Source organism: Erpetoichthys calabaricus, chromosome 10, assembly GCF_900747795.2.
Source record: "Erpetoichthys calabaricus chromosome 10, fErpCal1.3, whole genome shotgun sequence".
NCBI classification, from domain to species: Eukaryota; Metazoa; Chordata; class Cladistia; order Polypteriformes; family Polypteridae; genus Erpetoichthys; species Erpetoichthys calabaricus.
Window position 1 is genome coordinate 78,149,464 of NC_041403.2, and position 20,829 is coordinate 78,170,292.

At 36.3% G+C, this 20,829-nt stretch overlaps 1 protein-coding gene across 14 annotated transcripts in view; it reads right to left on the bottom strand.

Annotated features, from left to right (window-relative positions):
- The window catches only part of ptprfa (protein tyrosine phosphatase receptor type Fa), a 589,562-nt gene that overhangs the window by 38,138 nt on the left and 530,595 nt on the right, over positions 1–20,829 (bottom strand). For 8 of the 14 annotated variants that reach the window (XM_051933282.1, XM_051933285.1, XM_051933283.1 and 5 more), the window contains 2 exons: positions 17,303–17,335; positions 15,421–15,518 (listed from right to left, as the gene is read on the bottom strand). In XM_051933282.1, the coding sequence (XP_051789242.1) occupies positions 15,421–15,518; positions 17,303–17,335 (131 nt within the window). The remainder of the gene's footprint in view (positions 1–15,420; positions 15,519–17,302; positions 17,336–20,829) is intronic. The other 6 variants (XM_051933291.1, XM_051933287.1, XM_051933286.1 and 3 more) reach the window with 1 other exon arrangement.

Sequence of the window (20,829 nt, forward strand, 5' to 3'; positions counted from 1 at the left end):
AACACTTTCTAAATCTCCTTGCTCACATACCGTGTAGTCAAAATTTATGGATGGATATACTCTCACGAGTAGGATGCACACTTCAGTATCGTGCTGACACCCTGCAAATCTGAGAAATAATTATTTTCATTTGAAGCAGCTTAAACTTGCCCTTCTTAAAGCACTGGATTATCCCGAGTTCTGTTCATTTTCGTCTTTTGCCATTGCTAACTTTAGGATCCTCAGATAGGCCTTGTATCAGCTACATACATGCCTGATTCGCACCCAGCTTAAATTCAACAGTCCAAGTGGCACACACACAGGTTCTGAAGATTAACATATGCAAACAGCGTGAAGTTGATTGCTAGCTGGAAATTTCAACCAACATTCATGATAAAATGTTTCATTAATTCTTAAACCAAGAAGCATTGCACACAAGAAAAACTGGCAATTGCTTAAAGTGAACTAGTAGTACTGCTGCTAAAGCAAATGTATTGCTAGTTTTATGAGGAAACAACTTAATGAGAAACTGGATAAAGAACCCATGTGGACTCAAATAAAAGGGCCTTAGGTTACCTTAGAATACTAATGATTCCGTTTTGCAGGAAATGTAGGGTGGAGTACACATTTCCCTGAAAATTACCTGCTCACAGGTTGCATTTTGCAAACATCACAAAAGCCAAACTCTGCATCCTACATTTACTGTCACTGTGTGTAAGCATCATGAGGACCTAGTATCTTTCTACCACAAACACACAACAAAATTCTCAAATCCACTCTATCCAAATCAGATCCAACAACAATCCTGGCAGCATGCGGCTATAGACAGCAATCAATGCTGTACAGTGGCCTTGTCATCAAAAAGGCTCCTCACGCTTACTCCCACAAAAGGCTAGTTTAGAGAAACCAGTCACCTAACATACATATTCTGTGTTTTGGCTGCACACATGCAAAGGCGAGTACAAGTATAACTCCAGAAACTCAGCCAGTGGGTATCGGATTCTAATCTATAATGCTGGATCTGAGAGGCAGCAGCACAAACCAATGTGTCAGTGGCGTAGCAGAATTTACAATTTACTGCTGTAATACAATGAAGACTGTATTAGAGAAACTTTGTCAGCTCTGAGAATAGGATTGTTAGTGGAAGCTTGTTTTCCCCTTTATGTCGAGGCTGGAATTCTGCTTTCCAACATATTGTTTTACTTATTATAAAATTACAGTGGTTATGATTTATAGTTTTGGTTGAGAGAAATGCAGATTGGTGTTGTGTTCAAAGGGTGTCTGGCCTTACACTTAAATGGTGAAAGATTTCAAAATATATTGTTATTCGGAATTGGAAGCCTGTCTTGCATCTAGCTGAAAATAAAATATATATCTTCTAGTCCTTCACTATATGCAAGAGACTTTACTGATCTTTCTGCCCTGATGAAATCTGTTCTGCCACTTGGCTCTGTTTGGAAATTAATAGATGGATCAATAGGAAGTGACAGCTTTTCTGGGCTGGTGTCCAGATGACATTCCTTTCAGTGAGACTTTATTAGGACGCCTGAAAGATTCAGTACAAAATATGACAATAAACCAGATCATATTTTTGCATAGATGCCATTAGTCTTTATGTTATGGGTACTCTGTTGACAGATCACCAACTGAAATACAATTATTTTAAATAAAAATAATTAATCTGACATATCAAACATCCAAATTGCTTTGAAATTTCACTCAAATCTCAAAATCACTTTCACTCATGGCACCTACTTATTAAAGTTCCAAGAAGCATTAGAGTAAAGTGATTATATGGAAGAATGTCTACCTTTACAAAACTCTTTCACAAAGTTTTCATTGACAGTTTCTTGCATTTATTCCAATTTTTATTCATACTGGAGTCTAACAATATCATCTTGCTGGGATTTAGTACACATTTAAAAAAATATCTGCCTTCATTACCAAAGCAATCTCTTTCTAAGGTCACAGCTCCTTTTCACAACAAGCTGTTGATTTTGCACTCTAATAGGCTATTTTGGCTCTGAAAAGTGGTGGAGTATAACAGTGTAAGGTGGTCATAAAACTGAGATTTCCCAAAGGTGGTCTCAGTGCAGGCTTACTACATGCTTTCATCATCCTCCTGCCACCTACACAGAAGAAATCCTGACCTTGACCACTCACGTGGCAATCTTCCCCAACCTTGCTGTGCCTAGGGCCTTTCACAACGGACATTGTAGATTATACTGCATATATGGCACAGACGTGTGCTTCAGGTAAACTGATCACATGTCAGTGACTGTGGGTGCATTGGTGAGCTTGTCCTGTGTTGGAGTTTCACCATAGACTCTCTGTGGCGGGCCTGATAATGGATCACATGGATGGATGGCACATATATATTATAATTTAGAGCATTGTCTTTCTGGTTGCATTTCTTTGTCTATATTCCCCTTCCACATGGAGTCTATATGTTCTCCCTCTGTTTGTGTGGGTTTCCTCTGGGAACACCAATTGGCTTCTACAATCCAATTAGGTCAACTGGTGACTCTATACTGGTTATGAGTGTGTACCTGTGTGTGTGTGTGTGTGTGTGTGTTTGAAAGAGAAACTACACCACATATCCGCCTGGTGCCCCAGCATCAATTACAGCTATTATAAGTTTTCCTCCCGGAGTCATGAAAAAGTGGATAATAAAACGTACATCTGGATTCATATACAACATATTTAAATGTTCTTATTTTCATTCATCCATGCAGATATAAATGAAATAGTATTTTGTATTTTTTCCTTGTTAAGACTAAATGACTATGTACAGTATGTGATTTATTTAAATGGGTACATATTCTCAATAGGTTGTAAAATAGAATACATTAATATTTGGTACTGAAAAATAATTTCAATGAGATATCAAACAGTTTAAGGCATTTATTAGTTCAGTATGCCATACAATATATTAGCATTTCTACTGTACTCTTGTGTTATAATTCTGTTGAAAAACGTGAAGGTCATAACATGCCTGTTTAAAATACAGCTGAAATATCTCTGTCCTTACTGTTTTGAAGGCCAGCACTCCTGCCTCCCTGTTCCAGCAACCTGGGTTCAAATCCCGGACTGGTCACTGTCTATGTGCATTTTGTACCCTCTTCACATTTGTGCTATGCTTTTCACTAACAATTCCAGATTCCATCACACGTCTGTGAGACTGACTGCCCTCTCTAGATCTTTCCAGTATGAGCCTACACGTTTGTACACAAGTATGGCCCTGCAATGAACTGGCATTTCATTCACCGTTTATTACTGCCGGGTTGGGCTCTGGCACCTCATGACCCTGTAATGGAATGAGCAAGCTTGGAAAATGGATAGATGGATGGAAAACTTATTTTTACTTTTACATCTTGACTTTTTTCTAAGACTAGGGGGCTTTGCCCCCTGCTCGCTTCGCTTGCCAACCCCCTCTGCCTGTGCTACACGCCAGCCACTTCGCATCTCTGCCACTTGTGTATGTGGATTTCACTTTCACCAAACAACAAATCTTTTAATTCTCACAGATACGCCTCTTCATTGGGAAGAAACACTAATTTTCCCTGATGGCAACATGAATTAGACGATCTACAAGTCTCCAATTTAAAGTTTAAACCCGATCTGATATTCAATCTCTTTTTGCTGTTCCGTTATTTCACAGAGTAATAATTTTCGTTTGTTTGCACTAATGCAATCTTTACTATCATTTTTTTGAGACTTTCGAATTTTAGTACTTTCATTATCTTTAACCTGCTCTGCATGTGTATCGTGCCAACGTTTCTGAATTCTTTACGACATTCTACTTTGTCATCTACTCTTTGTCTTTTATTTCCGGCCCCGGGCGTGGTTAAATCTCTTGGCACAAAGTCTCATTGTGCGGGCTGTGAAAGTATCTCTCTGAAAAAGTCACGTCTCATCCCAGGCTAAAAAGTCTCGTCTCATCCCAGGATTTTTTTATTATAATAGAGAGAAATTAAAACCACACTTCTATGGCATCAGAGATAATGTTCCTGGTTTGTAAAATTTAAGTGTATTATTTCTAATCAATGCGTCTAACAGTAAAACACACCCTCATCCCACCATACTTCCTGTATAAAGCATACTTACTCCTTGTTTTAAAGGCATCAAAAGGCTGTGATAATTATACACCCACAGGCAATTCTTACAATTACAGGTAGAAGCATTTACAGATCCTTAAGATATATTTCTAATGTCACTGCATTTAATAATATTTGTTTTATTGGGAAAATAATGACTCTTCAAATGACCATGTTATTTCTTTTAAAAAAGCATTGGCCAATAAGAAAAACTAAAACAATGTAAGTAACCAGTGAATCCACTAAACACTGCTGTAACAAATCTCCCCTCTTTTTACAGATCACTTGTATTAATAAAACAGTCACATGTATTAGCACTACCTTCTCTTAAATGGGGAGATAATCACTTTTAAAATCAATGTCTGACTGCTGTTTGACCTCATTACTTACATTACAAGAAAAGTAATGCCATTCAAAGGGACTCTTCAGTCTGTAAATTAGAGCAGGCAAATTAAATATTTTGAAACTTTAGTGTCTCTGCACTGGGAGTGAATTATTTCAACTGTAAAATTCTTTTCTTGAAGAGATTTCAAACTGAAGCACCAGCTGCGAGATTACATTTAAACATGTTATGAATTTCAAAGAACACCACAAAGATGTATTCTAATAGATATTAAGATATTATTAGATATTGAGACAGTACTGATGGTCTACATGCTATTCCTTAGAGCTCCAGAGACTTAGGTTTGATTCCCAGCCTGGGTACTAGCTTTGTGGACTTTATACTTTTTTCCCCCCATGTAATCACAAAGGTTTTTCTCCAGGTATTCTGATTTTTGTCTGACACCTTAAAGACACATGTACTAGCCTAACTGGAGACTCTAAACTGATCCTATTAGAGTGAGGGTGCACATGCGCGTGAATGTACTCTGTGACAGACTAGCATCTAGGGTTGCATGATACTGAAAAACCCAATTTTAAAATGGTGAGGTACCAGCATTTCAGGATTTTTGGTACTGGAAGTAAACATCAGCTTTCCTCCCAGTCTCCCACCCTCCCTTGACACTTGCTATTGCATTTGTGGAAAAACATTCATTTCATAGACTTCACAAAATAAAACTACATGCTTTGACGCAATCTGGACTTAATGGCTATCAAGAAGGAAAAGATGCATAGTGGCGTGTGATGACACAGTGCACAAGGAAGGCAAACAATTGTGTGTCACACCTGGAAAGCTGCAGTATGATGGGGGTTTTGGAGTTATCGGTTATTTGCTTCAGAATTGTTCTAGTGCCAATGCTGAGGGCCGAAAGCTGGTATTGATAACAAAGTCAAACTTTTACCAATTCAACCCTACTAGTATCCTATCTACCTTGTGCCAAGTGCTGCTGATACAATTCTGCAACTTGGTAGGATGGCTATAAAAAGGATTGAACTGTAGTACTGCCACCAGTTCCTATCAAAATATCCACAATTAAAGGCAGCTGTATTGTCGAGTGATATTTAAAACATTAAACTTTGTCATCTATGTGTAATATTTTTGTAAACTCACTTATTTTTCCTTCCAAATTATTTAAAGCACTGTAAGATCTCTTTGCAAAATAAGCATAAATCAACAGTAATCAAAATGCTGTAGATTAAATTATTTTGGCAAAACATCTTAATAGAAAAGCCTTAAGGCTGTAATACAATGTTTATAAAGATCAAGATTATTAAAACGAGAGAGAATTTACATGTGTTTGTTTTGCAAACACTTTTTTTCAATAACACCTCTAAAATACAAGCATAACAAGTTTATCAACAACAGTTTATCACCTTTTTAAAGTTTGGCAGTAAGTTGCTTGTTCATTAAAGTAATAATATTTTGGTTTACAGACCATTTGGCCACATTGCTGGCACTTGATATGCAAAATGATATTGGCCATTTATAAAGTTGTTGATGCCTCACATCCTCACCATTGCAGGTTAAGGTTTAGTTACTATCAGCTGAATACATAACTACACTGCAGCATTCTCAATGACAAGCTTTCGTTAAGCAGGAAACGAGCAAAGCCAGGTCTGATGAATTTTAAGCGAGACAGTTTTTGGATACTTCTCACAGGACATATGTGTGCATGATACATGATAGACAGATGCAATATGAAAGTGAGCTTAGTAAATTTGAGCATAGTCACTACACTCCATTAGGAGATTAGTTTGAAGTGTTTTTTATAGCTTGCATACAACCTGTGAAATGCACGCCAACAATCAGATGTTTTAAAATGTTGCATAAGCTAGATGTACTGCTGCTAGTAAGTCAAATCACATCAAATTGCACTACATTTACTTCTAAAGGTGTCTTTTTGTATCAAACAACCTTTATTTTAAATAGAACCTTTTTTATGATTGATATTGCCTCAAAGTCATTTCAGAAGTTACACACGCTTTGTATCAGTGTTCAGAGGAATTGTGTGCAGCTGGAGCATGCATAGGGTCAGAGAACTGCTTGGAGCAACATACTGGGACATAGGAAGGGAGCAGAACTGACAGCTTTCTGGGTTAGAATTCACTTCCTTGGCCACAATGGTACACTGTCTGCCAGAGACCAGCATTTCATGAAATACAAAGTAAGATAAATTCAATTGATATGCTACACTTTCCATGTTGTTGGACAGATAGTTCTAACTAGGGAATCCAAACTGCTGTAATTCCCGGGAAAACGGGAACGGCCAAGCTCGTATATATAGCATGTAAAAGTATAAAAATTGATCAAGAAATAACAGTTATAGTTAAAAATAATTAAGTGGCATGGTTTTTTGGCCCACGGTGTAGTGTGTTGCTGATTAATTCATTCAACAACAGACCAGCAGCAGTCAATCTCCCAGCTGACTGAGCACAGTGGGCTGGGAGGAGTCTGCACTCTGCAGCACACGAATGCCGGGACGGGGCAGAGTTCATTGACGTCTGTGCTGTTGACAGCTTTGAACAGCAACTTGAAATTGCAATGCGTCAGTCTGTTGCATCCGCATTATCTGTGCCAAGAAACTTGCCATCACAGAATGATGACAAGAAACTGGATGCATCAGTAAAAGCTGAAATGGCTGTGTTTCAGAGCAACGGCAAGCGCGGGCATTGTTTAGAACAAGTATATCAGTGTCTGACAACTGTGCCGCCTACTTCAGTGGAGGCAGAGCGTGCTTTCTCAGCGGCTGGTGTGCTCTGCACGAAGGTGCACTCTCGCCTGGACGACCGCACGCTCGACATGTTGTGCTTTCTACACTCTTATTACCGCAACTAAATAGATACATGTACTTATATGACAGCATGAACTGCTTGTAGTTAAGGTTAGTCTTTTATTGGTGTCAACCTATTGCAGTAGTTTTATTAAAAATAAGTGTTGCTCGTTTTAAAACCGTTCACATGTGAAATGCCCATGCACTGTGTCATCCCCGGGAGCCTGGGATTCCCGGGAATGACATGCGGGATTCCCAAATTCCCAGGAATGGATAAACCCGTCCGGGAATGGATTCCCTAGTTCTAACCTATTTTTTGGTGCTTTGTAGTTCTAACCCAATTTTTTAGTGCCCTATATTAGTTAACAAGAATTTAAAAAAATATATATTCATATATGGGCACAGACTCTTGCATCAGCTGAGGATGATTTCAGCGCTGAGGCAGCAGCTGTATGAGCTGGCATTCCAAATTTAAATGAACAACTTCAGCACCAGCTGCAGGGGAACATGTAAAAAAGGCAAGAGCGCTACATTCACCACATGATCATCATTCTAGTGTGTGGCTATAGTGAGCCATTCCCCAAAGGATAGTGAGCTACCCAAAACAGCAAAGAAATGAGCATGAATTAATTGGTTTGGCACTAGCAAGTACCAGACAATGCTATAATATTATTCATTATATACTGAATTATTTTAATATCTTCTAAACACAGAGTATGCAATTAAAAAAAATCTAGAAAAATACAAGTGGACTCATTGAAAGTCTTAGTAAGAAAAGCTGTGGCCACTTTTGTAATTCGACACCAACATAAATCTGCTTCTTACTAGCTTCTCAGCAGCTCATTTTTGCAAAACAGAATTTAATAAACAGATGAAAGTCTCAAGAGTTCTGTTGGCCGTCTAGCAGGATGGGAATCAACGTCTCTGTCAGATGAAGAGATCACTGTGCAAACATAAGCCAATGCTAACCCCATTACAAAAAAGCAAACTCTTCAACTGGCAACAGTCTTGGGAGGCCATTTGGCAATCCTGCCGTGTTCGTTGACAGCGTGAGCATCTGAACTAACTCTGCATTAGTAATAACTCGGAAAACAGGAGTACTTTGGAGATGCAAATCAATAGTCTCCTATTATCCTTCTGTCTAGTAAAGGACTAAACTCTAAAGGCTCTAAAGAATATTTTACATTTGTTTTAATTTTTTTCTTGAAGATGTTTCCAAACATAGTTATTCTTTTTTTTTTTTAGCTTTCTATATTTTATTCACTAAGCAGAACAGGACCACCACTACTGTATACAAATAGGTTCTGAGTACAGAAATCTCATTTTAGAAAGCAAAATAATGATACACAAATAAACAAATTATAAATAGTGGCAAAACCACAAAATAAATAAATAAAATTTATTAAGCTCACGAAAATTGTAGAGGAACATGAGGTAAATGTGCATACTATTCACAGTCTCCATTACTGTGATTAATGGCGAGACATGGAGATTTTCTGTGGTTGTTTTAGGCCACTACTTCATTACCTTACTACATGTAACCCACTAAACCATATCTCACAAATGCCACAAGTTCACAATAATTATTATATGAACGCTTTGAAATCACTTTTTATTTTGGTTTGGTGTCTCCTGTTTCACTAATATTAAAAAAATTGCAAATTACGCCATTATAACAAAGATTAAACCAATAGGTGTCTTCAGCAAGAATGATCAGAAGGACTTGAAATTGTGTATGCCAATTAACTGACCCCAGGAGTTCATCCCTTTATGGGATACGAGGGGTCAAATTTTCTCCTTTTCACAAAACTTAAAAAAAAAAAATGGGGATCAGTAACACAGGCATGTGGAGTGTTGTTTTAAGTTATTTCAAAGTTGCTGATCACAAATAAATTAGTATTTTGATATCTGATTCTATACTGGTGGTCCTAGCCTTCTAAGAGCCACTCCCAGAAGGTTAAAAATGACAAATTTCAAAAACAGGAGCATATGAGGTAACATTTTACACTGTACAACATTGATTATGAATATGATGGTATTTTTTTTATTTTTAATCCTTTACTAGAGATCTAGCCCTCTATGGACCTATCGGAGAGTGAAAAATGATACATTTCTAATACAATCGGGAATATTTAGACTTTAAATATTTAAACTGTAATATAATATTTAATGCAACTATTCTTGTTTAGCATGTACTTCTACCTCATGTAGTAAATCATTACATTTCCTATGAACACACCAAATTAGGGTGGCATATTGTAATTCAGAATTTTTGGGACTTATTTTAACTGCACTCTCTTCAAACCACAAAAAAAGGTTTCAGATTATTCCTTAAAACTCAGAATATGTAACTGTGCACACCTTTAGCTACTCCACCCAAAATACAAAAAGTTTAATTTAAAATTCTTAATCAACTTTAAAGCTCAATTTAATGCTGAATGTAATGATTAACTGCTTTGCAAAAATAACTGAAACTACTGAGTGGATAATTTTTGTGTTTCATTTTGCAATTTGTAAGAGGATTTGCTTAATTACAAATGCTGTGTTTAATTCGGAGTTTCCTGAATTGTTCATATCAGTCTGTACCTTATGTCCTGCTCCACGGGTATTTAGCGATTTAAAGCTCTATATTGATTTTACTACTGCTGGTTTCATGTAACTGGTGGAGAGCTCTCACCTCAAACAGAAATTACATTTTAACCATGATCAGATGTGCTCAGCTGGCACTCTATACCATCATTATTTTTTGTTTAATCTGTTTTAATGTTTAATATTTTAACCAGTACATAGATAATAAAGTATGTCACACTTTTCTTCACATAATGAATCAGAAAAGAGTTTGTGTGGCTGCTTCTTTTTAAAGATGCAGACTGAATTCAAGCCCCTCATGACTCAATAGAGCATTTAGCATTAACAAAAACCCTAAATATTTCTTTTATTTGAGAATCTTTTGTATTTCATCCTACCTTAAACTACAACACTCCTAATGGAAGCTGCCTGCAACTTTAATTTTGTTAATAATAATTCCTTTATGGAGTAGGAAGACTACCTATTTTAACATGTAATTTAATGAGGGATTCCTTCTCAAAAACGGATTCCCAGCACAGGATTTTGTAAATGTTTGAATAAGTAATAAATAATAATAATTAATAAAATGTGAATAACAAGTTAAAAAGTACCAAACTTTAAAACAATCTTAAAAAAAACTTAACAGTGTAGACACTAATCAATAGATGAAACCAGCAGCAATGCCCCTTGCCATAGATAGTGGACTGATTGAAGATTTGACACCAACCCACATTCTAAAAACTGTAGCTCGAGGGGGCACACACTGACATACATTCACACTCACATATAGTCAAACTGGCACTTACATTGAACCTACTGCACATGTCTTTGAGGAAACGGGAGGCAAACCAGACTACCAAGAGGAACACACGTATGGACATACTGTACAAACTCTACACAGGCCATGACTGATCTGGCCACAGGAATTCAATCCAGCATGTTGGATCTGTGAAGTCAGCATTAACCACCGCACCACCTTGCATACAGATTTTGATTTTAATGTTATTTTTATAGTGTTACTAAGATACAATCTCTATGGTAAAGTAATGTTTTTATTGTGGATTTTTCCCGTATTTTTGTTGCCAATACTTATAAAAGTAAAATAAAATATAATATTAATGAGGTCATATTTTATGCACAAATACAGCATGTTGTATCATCTGTTCTATAGGACAACCCATTACTGTGGACACTGCAAACATAAGAGCCAAGATGGCAAGCCATATTTGTCTCAATAACACAACTTGACTAAACAAACACTTAAAAAAGAAACTGGTCTTCCTAAAATCTGCCATATTTTAAATTGTTTTACTCACTGACTTTTAACTGCTGCTTTTGTCGTACTTAAAATACAGGCGTTGCCCTTAGAGAGATTTTTTTTTTTATATATAAATGCAAATAGGTCATATTCAATACGAGAATTCAAAGCTCACACATCTAAGAACCTTCATCTCAAAAACACCTTCTCATTAGTGATTTACTGGGTTGACAGTTACATTCTTGATCTTCTGAGCAGAAAATTACTTTCACAATGAGAACACTGAGTAAGAAAGAAAACCAGCTTGATTTCAATAGGTAATTTAGATAATGCATGTCAGAAAAAGTTATATAAAAAGGCGGAAGGCAAATGGTTAATGAGTTCACATTTTGATATCTAATTAGGATTGAATTCAAAGACCTTCCTCCTACATAAACAGAAAAAAACTGCAAACATGTTAGTATTATCCCTTTGGAAATGTACCACTCTAAATGTAAATTCTTTCTTTATCCCTTGTGTTGGACTTTAAAAACCAATAATCCTTTGTCAAATGTGAAAAATAAGTAAATACTGTTTCGAATTTTAGAAGGCTGAATATAAATCATTGTGTGCAGATACATATATGTGTGTTTGTGTGTGTGCATAGAAATAAAGATTATTTTACACATACTAAATACATGTGCATATGAATTTAAGATTGTAAACATTTGAATTTGCAGATGACCATTTAATCATTCCCTCCAATTCAAAATTCCATTGGACCAAATTCAGGGTCATGGGGGAACAACCAAAGGCAGAAACGAACCCTGGAAGGGCTTCTACTCCACCACATGGATCTCTGACCCAACCTCAATGACATGGTGCTGATTAAGAGTTACCAATCAACCAAATACACATCTTTGAATTGCGAAAGGAAAATCAGACTACCCAGAGAAAAACCATACAAGCTTGTAAAGAACGTGGAAACTCCACACAGGTAGGAAATGGCCTGTCAAAAGAATCAAGGGACAGCAGTGTTAAGATGTCAGCCACTAATTTGCAAAATGTTAATTATATTTAAATGTGCTCATTCTTGTGATCTTTTTGCATGAACCATTAAAAGAAAACAGCACTTTCACAAAATCGCCTCAAAAGTGTTAATGATTCAATACTGATCTGAGCTTTGATAAAAGTTCTTGACTTTAAACAGCCATGAATATTGGACACCATAATCTGAATACTGTATATCGGGAAAGAAATCTTGCTCTGGTAGGATGACTTTTTTTTCTAATTGTGCTAATTCACAGGAGTTGGTTACCAACCCATCCACCACCAGTATGATGCTTGCACATAGCCCCTGTGCCCATGTAACTTAACTGCAGTCTCTAAATTGGCGCAATTTGAGACAGCAAGGGCCTGGGCTTTAAGTGACTGGTGGCCTGTTCAAGGTGGATACATCATCAGAATGGATGGATGGATTTTTTGCACATTTTACTCTGTAATGAATACATCCATTAAAAATGGAAAAAACATGTAAGTCAGCATGCTCTCATGACTGCAATAACCTAACAGACATTTCTGGAGACAACTGCTTACCACACAGAACTGCCTAGCATGCAAGCCATTATAGCTCAATAAATTTCTCACCAGCTTGGTCTATAATTATTAGAAACACTTTCAACCTTCTTATCCCCAGTGGACATTTCTGACTATGTTAACAAGTTGTTTATATTCTCTATTTTTTGCTTTCTCAAAATTATTAAATTGCACTAAATATACAGTATATATTCACCTTAATAAAGGGACACATGCCTGTGTGTCCATCTGACTGCTAGGGTTAGGAATAATAAAAGTAGGCAAACTTTGGGTGGGGGGATCAAAAATTGAAAATTAATACCAAATAAAGATCTAATAATAAGAAAATTGGTCTTATGAGCCTATTCTTTTGTCTGATGTTATATGTTGGCAACAGCAGCTTGGTAATTGGTCTTACACCTGCATAGGCCACGTGAATGATTATAGCTTTAATGTTAATGACTGATAACTTTACGTGATGGGTAATGGAGGAGTGAAAAAAAAAAAAAACAATAAATTGACATGCACATTGAGAAACCAAAGCCCTGACATGAGTAGGCTAGAGTTGCTAAACCAGGCCAATGCGGTAACAACTACCACCACATTTTCCCAGTAAAACACTTCCATCTATAAGAGTGGTCAGTTTGATAAGTGACACAGAGAGGAAGCAGCAAAAATATATGGCTGTGTATAAAGAGGAAAAGGCTGCCATGAGGGCAAGGGACTGGGTGCATATTATTATACCATACCAAATGGACAACCCATGTAATCTAATGAAAAACATAGATGTTGATTACTTAGATTTCAGTCCATCTTAGATACTGTAGGTACCACAGCTAGTTTTAAGGTAATACCATTAAGTATCTTCACTTGCTAAAATTTGTCATTTGACGCCATGCTTTGTTTTATACTCTGGATATTCGTACCCCTTAATAACACTAAGCTTGATTTCAACTTAATAAACTTTAAATACTGAACATTATGTGTCAATGTTATGTTGTATTATAAATTTGAGCATTTTTAAATACTCTAAGTTCACACATTTAATTAAATGTTTATAGGTACAGTGGAACCTCGGTTCACGAACATCTCGGTGCACGTACAAATCGGTTTACGACCAAAAAGTTCGCCAAACTTTTGCCTCGGTTCACAACCACACACTTGGTATACGAACAAGCCAGTTTCCCTTTCGGTTTGTACATGTTCAGTCTCTCCCTGTGCATTTCCTGTGCAGCGAGCAAGAGAGAGAGAGCGAGAGAGCACGACACACACACACACACACAGGCAGTGCAAGAGACAGAGGCACACACACAGGCAGCACGACAGAGAGAGCCGCACACACACATACAGGAGCATGAGAGAGAGAGACAGACGCGCACACACACAGGAGCGGTCGAGAGAGAGGCGTGCACACACACAGCAGTGCGCTAGAGAGACACACACACAGGCACTCCATGCTCGCAAAAGAGAGACGCACGCACACACACAGGTGCGTGCGAGAGAGAGGGAGGGACGCATAAGGTAGAGAAGGCTTGTTTTTGTTTTCAGTTCTGTTTACAGCGATCGGTTCGTAGCCTGCATTGTTGCAATGTTACTTTTCTTGGTGGTTTATTAAATTATGGATTTTTCAAATGTTCATTTTTTCCCCTGTGCTTAAAACTCATTAAAAAAAAGTGTTTTTAGCGAGCGGTTCCTAGCACTATAGCGCGAACTATTGCACTGTTAGTTTTCTCTGTTGTTCAAGGTCTTCTCAGTGTTTTTCAATGTTTTTATATTTAGTTTACTATTACGCTGTGCATTCTATGGTATAGTTAACTATATTTGTGCTTAAAAACTAATATATATATATATATATATATATATATATATATATATATATATACACATACAGTTCGTACGGTCTGGAACAGATTAATTGTATTTACATACAATCCTATGGGGCAAATTGCTTCGGTTCACGACCAACTCGGTTTACGACCAGAATTTTGGAACGAATTATGGTCGTGAACCGAGGTTCCATTGTATATAATTAGAAAGCGTAATGGTTACTTATCCTAAAAGCATTTACATCCACATAAATTTAATGAAATATGCATATTTAGAGTTAGTGTAGTGTTCTCTCTTAACAGGTAAACTTTATTACTAAGCCCTTTGATGTTTGTATAAGTCATACTACATAAATATCCACTCAATAATAATGTCAAAAGAGTAAACTAGAAATATACTTTAAGTTTAATAAATTAAGTACTTCTATACCAATTAAAATAATTTGCTATCTTGCTATTTTGAGAAGTCAAAACTGTTCAGGCAATGTACAGTTCTAGCTGTGCTACCCTCCTATGATGGGCTGAAATTTAATTAATACACTTGGACTGTAGTGTTCATGTTAATAGTGCACCGTCTATTGGAATAATACATTTTGTAATGCATATAATAATAAAATGCATTACATTTGTCTTTCTAACAGATGGTGTATCACCAACATTTGTAGTAATAAAATGCATTGCTACAATTGTTTGTGATGCGCCATCTGTTGAAATGACAAATGTAATGCATATATCTGAGTTGTATGCCATTTGGTATGGGATTCATTAAAGCAGTGTTAATGGTTGTGAAGTGCCATTTGTTGGAATCACAAATGTAAGGTATTTTATTACTATAAATGTTTGTGATGCGCCATCTTTTGAAATGACAGAGGCAGAGCAACCAGATGGACACAAAGATACACAGACACTTATCCTTTTATTAAGGTGGATTCTCTGTCATCAAGAAACTAATACGGGACCACAAAGAAACAAACAAAAAAATGTACCTCATACTCCTGAGAAAATCGTAACCCGTCATTAGCTTTCAGCCTTTCAATGTGATCAGCGAGGTCTGTGACAGAGATTGGAGGATGTTCTCTCATGCCTAAACAAGATGAAATGGAAGAAAGGAAAAAAAGAAGAGAAGCACTTGTGAGGATTGCATTAGTAAACACACTCAGCAGTAACAAGATGATACAACTGAACAAATGACAGTGCCAAAAAAATGTGTCTACGTGGGAAGCATCGAGCTCAACAATGCATGTACTAACATTTTTTTTTCATTTTTCCAAATTGGTGTGACATGCTGTATAGGAAACGGGACTGTCGAACATCAGTATGTAATGGGCATGAGCGAATTCAACATGCTTACTTGGTTAACAGCACTGTTCACATGACAGTGAGTTGCAGCAGCAGACATTTTTACATTGACCGATACTGAAAGAGGCTGATAGGGGTGGTGGCAAGAAAACAATAAATACAACAGAAACAAAAATGCAAACATCTTTATTTAACTGAAGCCAAATGCCCGTGACTGTTCTCAGGCTGGTTGACAAAACTGTTGTAAGTTTTTATTTTTCTATCTGACATTTTGTCTAACACTAGTTTAGAACTAAACTTATGCAAAGGTCAAAGCCCATTTGAATTCCATATTCACAACAGCACTTGCATCCTGGTCCTGGTAGAACAATATTCCTTGTAATGTTTCATTTCAACTCAGATTTGAATTATTGAATAGTTGTCTTCATTGACATTTGAACTGAACTTTCAAACTAGTTTCAATTACCTTTACGTGGATTACATGTAAACTGTTTCCTTGGATTAGGAGTTCATTTGAGCTAATGGCAGCATGGCATGTGTAGGGTGAGGGGTATGGGACACTTTAATTTTACAAAATTTGGTTGATCCAATGAAATGCTCATGAGACTTAGCAGGTCCACTGCCTTCCTTCTTCTGATGCTCCATTTAATATATTCTCATTTTGCTTTTCCTGTTGCTAGTCAGTTAATGCCTAAAAAAATGTCCAAATTGGGAGGTGATTGTTACAATTTACGGATTATACCATCCGCTAAATATATGTAATCAAAGATGCCATCTCCAATGTTTGTGTGCAAAATCTGTACTTTTTATTTCATCAGGTCAATTATTCAATAAAAAGAACTGTTCATTAATTAAGTACCCAAGTTGAATTGTAAAGGAAGAGGTATTGTGTCAGGATCAGGACTCAAACAGCTAAAAAATATTTAAATATAACCTGAATCCCTTACTGCAACAGCAAAAACAGGTAAAAAATATTTAAAGATAAGCTGAACCCCTTACTTCATCAAAAATGTGAAAGAACACACATCTTAAATCTAATGACAGCAGTTTGTTGGATTCCAGAATATGCGTTACATGTATTTCCTTTTTAAAATTAAATCACTATTTTAATTTAGTTTAGTACCACTTTGATTTTTTTAACGCTACATTCTATAATTTATATAATTAATAGGCTATTCCAAACCTTTACCAGATTACTAAAATCCATGTAAGTAAACTTAGTATGGCAGTACAACATGAATCCATCATGAGTGGCAAATCACTTAATTGCCTTTTTTTCTTGTGTTAACAGTAGAGAATTTTTATTCTAGAGCAAGGGCCAATTTACCTGTTCCCTGTAATACATTTAAAAATGTTTTCAATTTTTCATTATTCATTTGAACAGTAATGAAACCCAGCCTGTGAAGACTGAATGTGGGGAGGAAAAAGGTGTTTTCAAAACTATGTTGAAAAATTATAAAAACTCCAAACTGACTCAAGTGAAAATGAATTGTGACACATAGAAAACGAAAAGTGAGGAAAAAAGGAGACAAAGAACCACAGATATACTCAGGAGGAATCAAAACTAACTTGAAATGTTCGGGCAACTGGGGGCACTTGGACCTGTGGAGAAAAAATTGGGGTAGGAATAAAGTAATCCGAGTGTATTCAAGTAGGAGTATAATTTAAAACATGAAGATAGATTAGAAAGTAATGGTAAGTAAAGAAGGAAAGTATGAGACAGGCTACCCTTCAAGGACCCACACATTAATCCTGCATCTATTCATGAAAAGAAAAACAACAAAAAGAAAACCACCCTGGAGAGCAGAATTAAACTACTTCCTGATCTATATTGTCACAAATGATGCTGTCTAGACAAATGAAGGCAGAGCAAGAAATGTTACTGACTGGCGTAAACAAATGAAGCCTTGGAACAGCGGCACAGTCTTAGACTTAACAAGTCATCCAATAACTTCTGATGCACATCTTCACTTGTGGTTTCCACCCCAATCAATATCTTCAACAAAAACCTGTTCAATAGACCTGCCTGGGGTTTGTGCCAGCTCTCTCATGCATTGCATTTATTGTGCTCAAAGTCATTGCAGAGGACAAGAAAAAGTGCAACTTCACAACATTCTTCACATTTTTTCATTTTCGAATTGTATAAAATCATTGAGAGGATTTGATTCCTTTTGCTCAAAGGTCAAAATTGTATTTTACTCAGAAGTGGCATGTGATGAAAAATACAAATGATCAACATGATTTCTTTGAAACCCACTGCCATCACAAAGCTACTTTTCTACATTTTGTTTCTGCTAGGTTTTAAGTTGCACTGACTTCTGGGCTCACTCCTTTAGACACCAAATACCATAAACTCTAAACACCTAGCTTTCAAAATGTGTGATTTTTATTTATGTTCTGTATAGCTTGAGATACAAGGCTTCCGTAATTCTATATGCATGAGCCCAGATGTGGCAGATGTGTGGTGAGGGGGTCACAAGGCTTATTGGCTATTTGATGCTGTTTGGCAAACTTATAAATTTTCTTTCGTTAAAGAACTAATGGTAGAAGTCTAAAATGTGGTCCTCAAATGAGCTTGTTGCAAAATTGGTGATACAAATGATAAATCACTTGTCACCAGGATGGCAGGCTACATTCTGGGCAAAAGAAAACAGCAAAAGGTTAAAAATTAATAACATATTTAAAAATAGCTATTGAAAGATTATTATCATTAAAATTATGTGACAGGTGCACTCCAAATAGGAAAAACTGTCTATTATTTCACAAGAGTATACATGTTAAAAATAATGCTAAATATTTTCTGCTTATACAGTGCAGGAACAGCAACAGATGTTTCAAAAATCTTGGGAGATACTGGCAGTACACCAAAATGTCTCAGACAACACACTTTGGGAAGAAAATGTCCTCTTATATGCTGGCAATGTAGGGGTTACTGTGGTCTAATTTTAGTCACTGTGTGCCTTTGTTCCTTCAGGCAGCATCTGAACCACTTAAAACCTGCCAGATGAGTAAGAAGAGGAAAACAGCTTTTAAGAATGAAGAAGTTATTGTAACAAATCCATGTTGTGTGAAGAATAGAAGCCACATTCCAAAAAGAAAATATGGGAAAAGAATGTCTTCAAAGAGTCTTGACATCCCTTCATTCAACTGTCAAAATGATCTCCCAGCACAGTCACGCCTGCTGTAGCTACAATGAATTTAAACATGCATCCTCACATGCACCATTGCATCCTAAGTGCAGGCAAGATTTGAAGGCCAATATGGTGTTTGAAGTGATCACATGTAGGCAAGAATAACAGAAAACCTTATGGAAAAGCTTTCTAGATGTTAATTGGTATTAATCAACTCATTATGTTTTATAGTTTGCAGTTGAGGTTTATTGCATTATTTTAATTATATAATTAAGTAAACAATTATGGGTATAGAGTACGTCGATCATTGTACTTGTTATTTTGAGTCAGGTCAAACATTACTACTCAAGTCCATGTACTACATTACCCAGTTCTATTGGAATAAGGAAAATGTACTTCTAATTTACCTTTAACTTCATACACAAGATAATAAAATATTCCTTTGCAAAGTTGTTCAACATGATCACAGTGGGCCGATCAAATTTAATAAGATAGTAATATTTTTTTGTAATACAATAGCCTACTAATTTTTTCAATGTGTAACAGAAATATGTACACACTAAAATGTCAAAATCAGTACAGGATGAAACGTATGTCTAGCGTCCACAACTAAACTGATGCAGTTTTAGTACACTTCCTTCATGTGATATATTTTGAAACAGTCAGCAATGCATAGCCTGACGTCGCAGTTTGGACAGTAGGAGTATGTTTCTTTGCACACTTTTCTTCTAACATATTTTCTGTTGCTTGTACATGAGACATAGAATGTCAGCGCCTGATCCACTCAATCAATGCGCCCCTTGTGTTATGGTAGGCTACCACAGCACAAGGGTTAGTGACTTCCACATTTCCCTTGACACAAAGATTGACAATTGCTGTACTTACACAGTGCTTAGGGGATTGACGTCTTTCTTACTTTGCAATCATTTTGCCTTTTTGCCATACACCAACTTATACCATGGTGAGGCTTCGGGTGACTGAATTCACCAGGTGTATCATGGTGATTCGGTTGTACTGTGGCGTATACCTTAGTTTCACTATCCGTGTCATTGTCTGATGACCAAGTCACACCGTCATCACTATAGTTTAATTCAACTAATGGTTACGTTTCAGTTTGCTCTAAAACTGGCTTTACGGCTCATGTTTCACACCGTTGTTTCAGTTGAAAGATCCACTACATTCATGAATATTGACGAGTTATCTTAGGAGTGGCAAAAAGCAGAAACGCATTATAAATTTTTGCAGCATAATGTTAGTTTTCCACTAGATGGTAGCAGAATCTGCCCAAAGGTGTTTTTTGGGCTTAATGCTGTAAATTGGATTGTAACAGCTATATCATGAGAAATATTCAGGGTTAACCATCTTTATATAGAATTCCGAGTCCAAGAGAGGCTTGGGTTTAACTCCAAAGAGGCTGCAGTATTTTTATTTTCTCAGATGCTTATAACCTAATGCATAACTTCCTCTATTGATTTTAGGAACCATAGAACTCTGAAGTGTCAAGAGTCATTTGCATGAGCAAGTGTAATACTGTTCATTTTCTTTCTTGAAAATGTTTAAAAAAAAATGGGTTATACTAATTCAAATACCTAAAAAACTCAACATTATCTTGAATATTAGAAGCAATCTCTCCAGACTCTGATAGGTCACTTGGAACAACAACAAACTGCCATTGTCTATATAATGACACTTCATCTGAGACAGTTCAGAATTATTTGCTTACAGTTTGCACAGAGAATTTGTTGATATACAATATAATGCCAAATATTCACAAATCATATAGCTTTGGTAACATAAATGTATATGTATTTGTTGGTAACCGAATATATAACTGTGACCAATTTGCACTATGCATATTAAATGTTTCATAAAAATAATTAAACTGCCATTACATTTCAAAGGCTCTGTGTCATCTAATACTAGACTTCAACAAAAAGAAGTTTTAATCTATATATATATATTCGT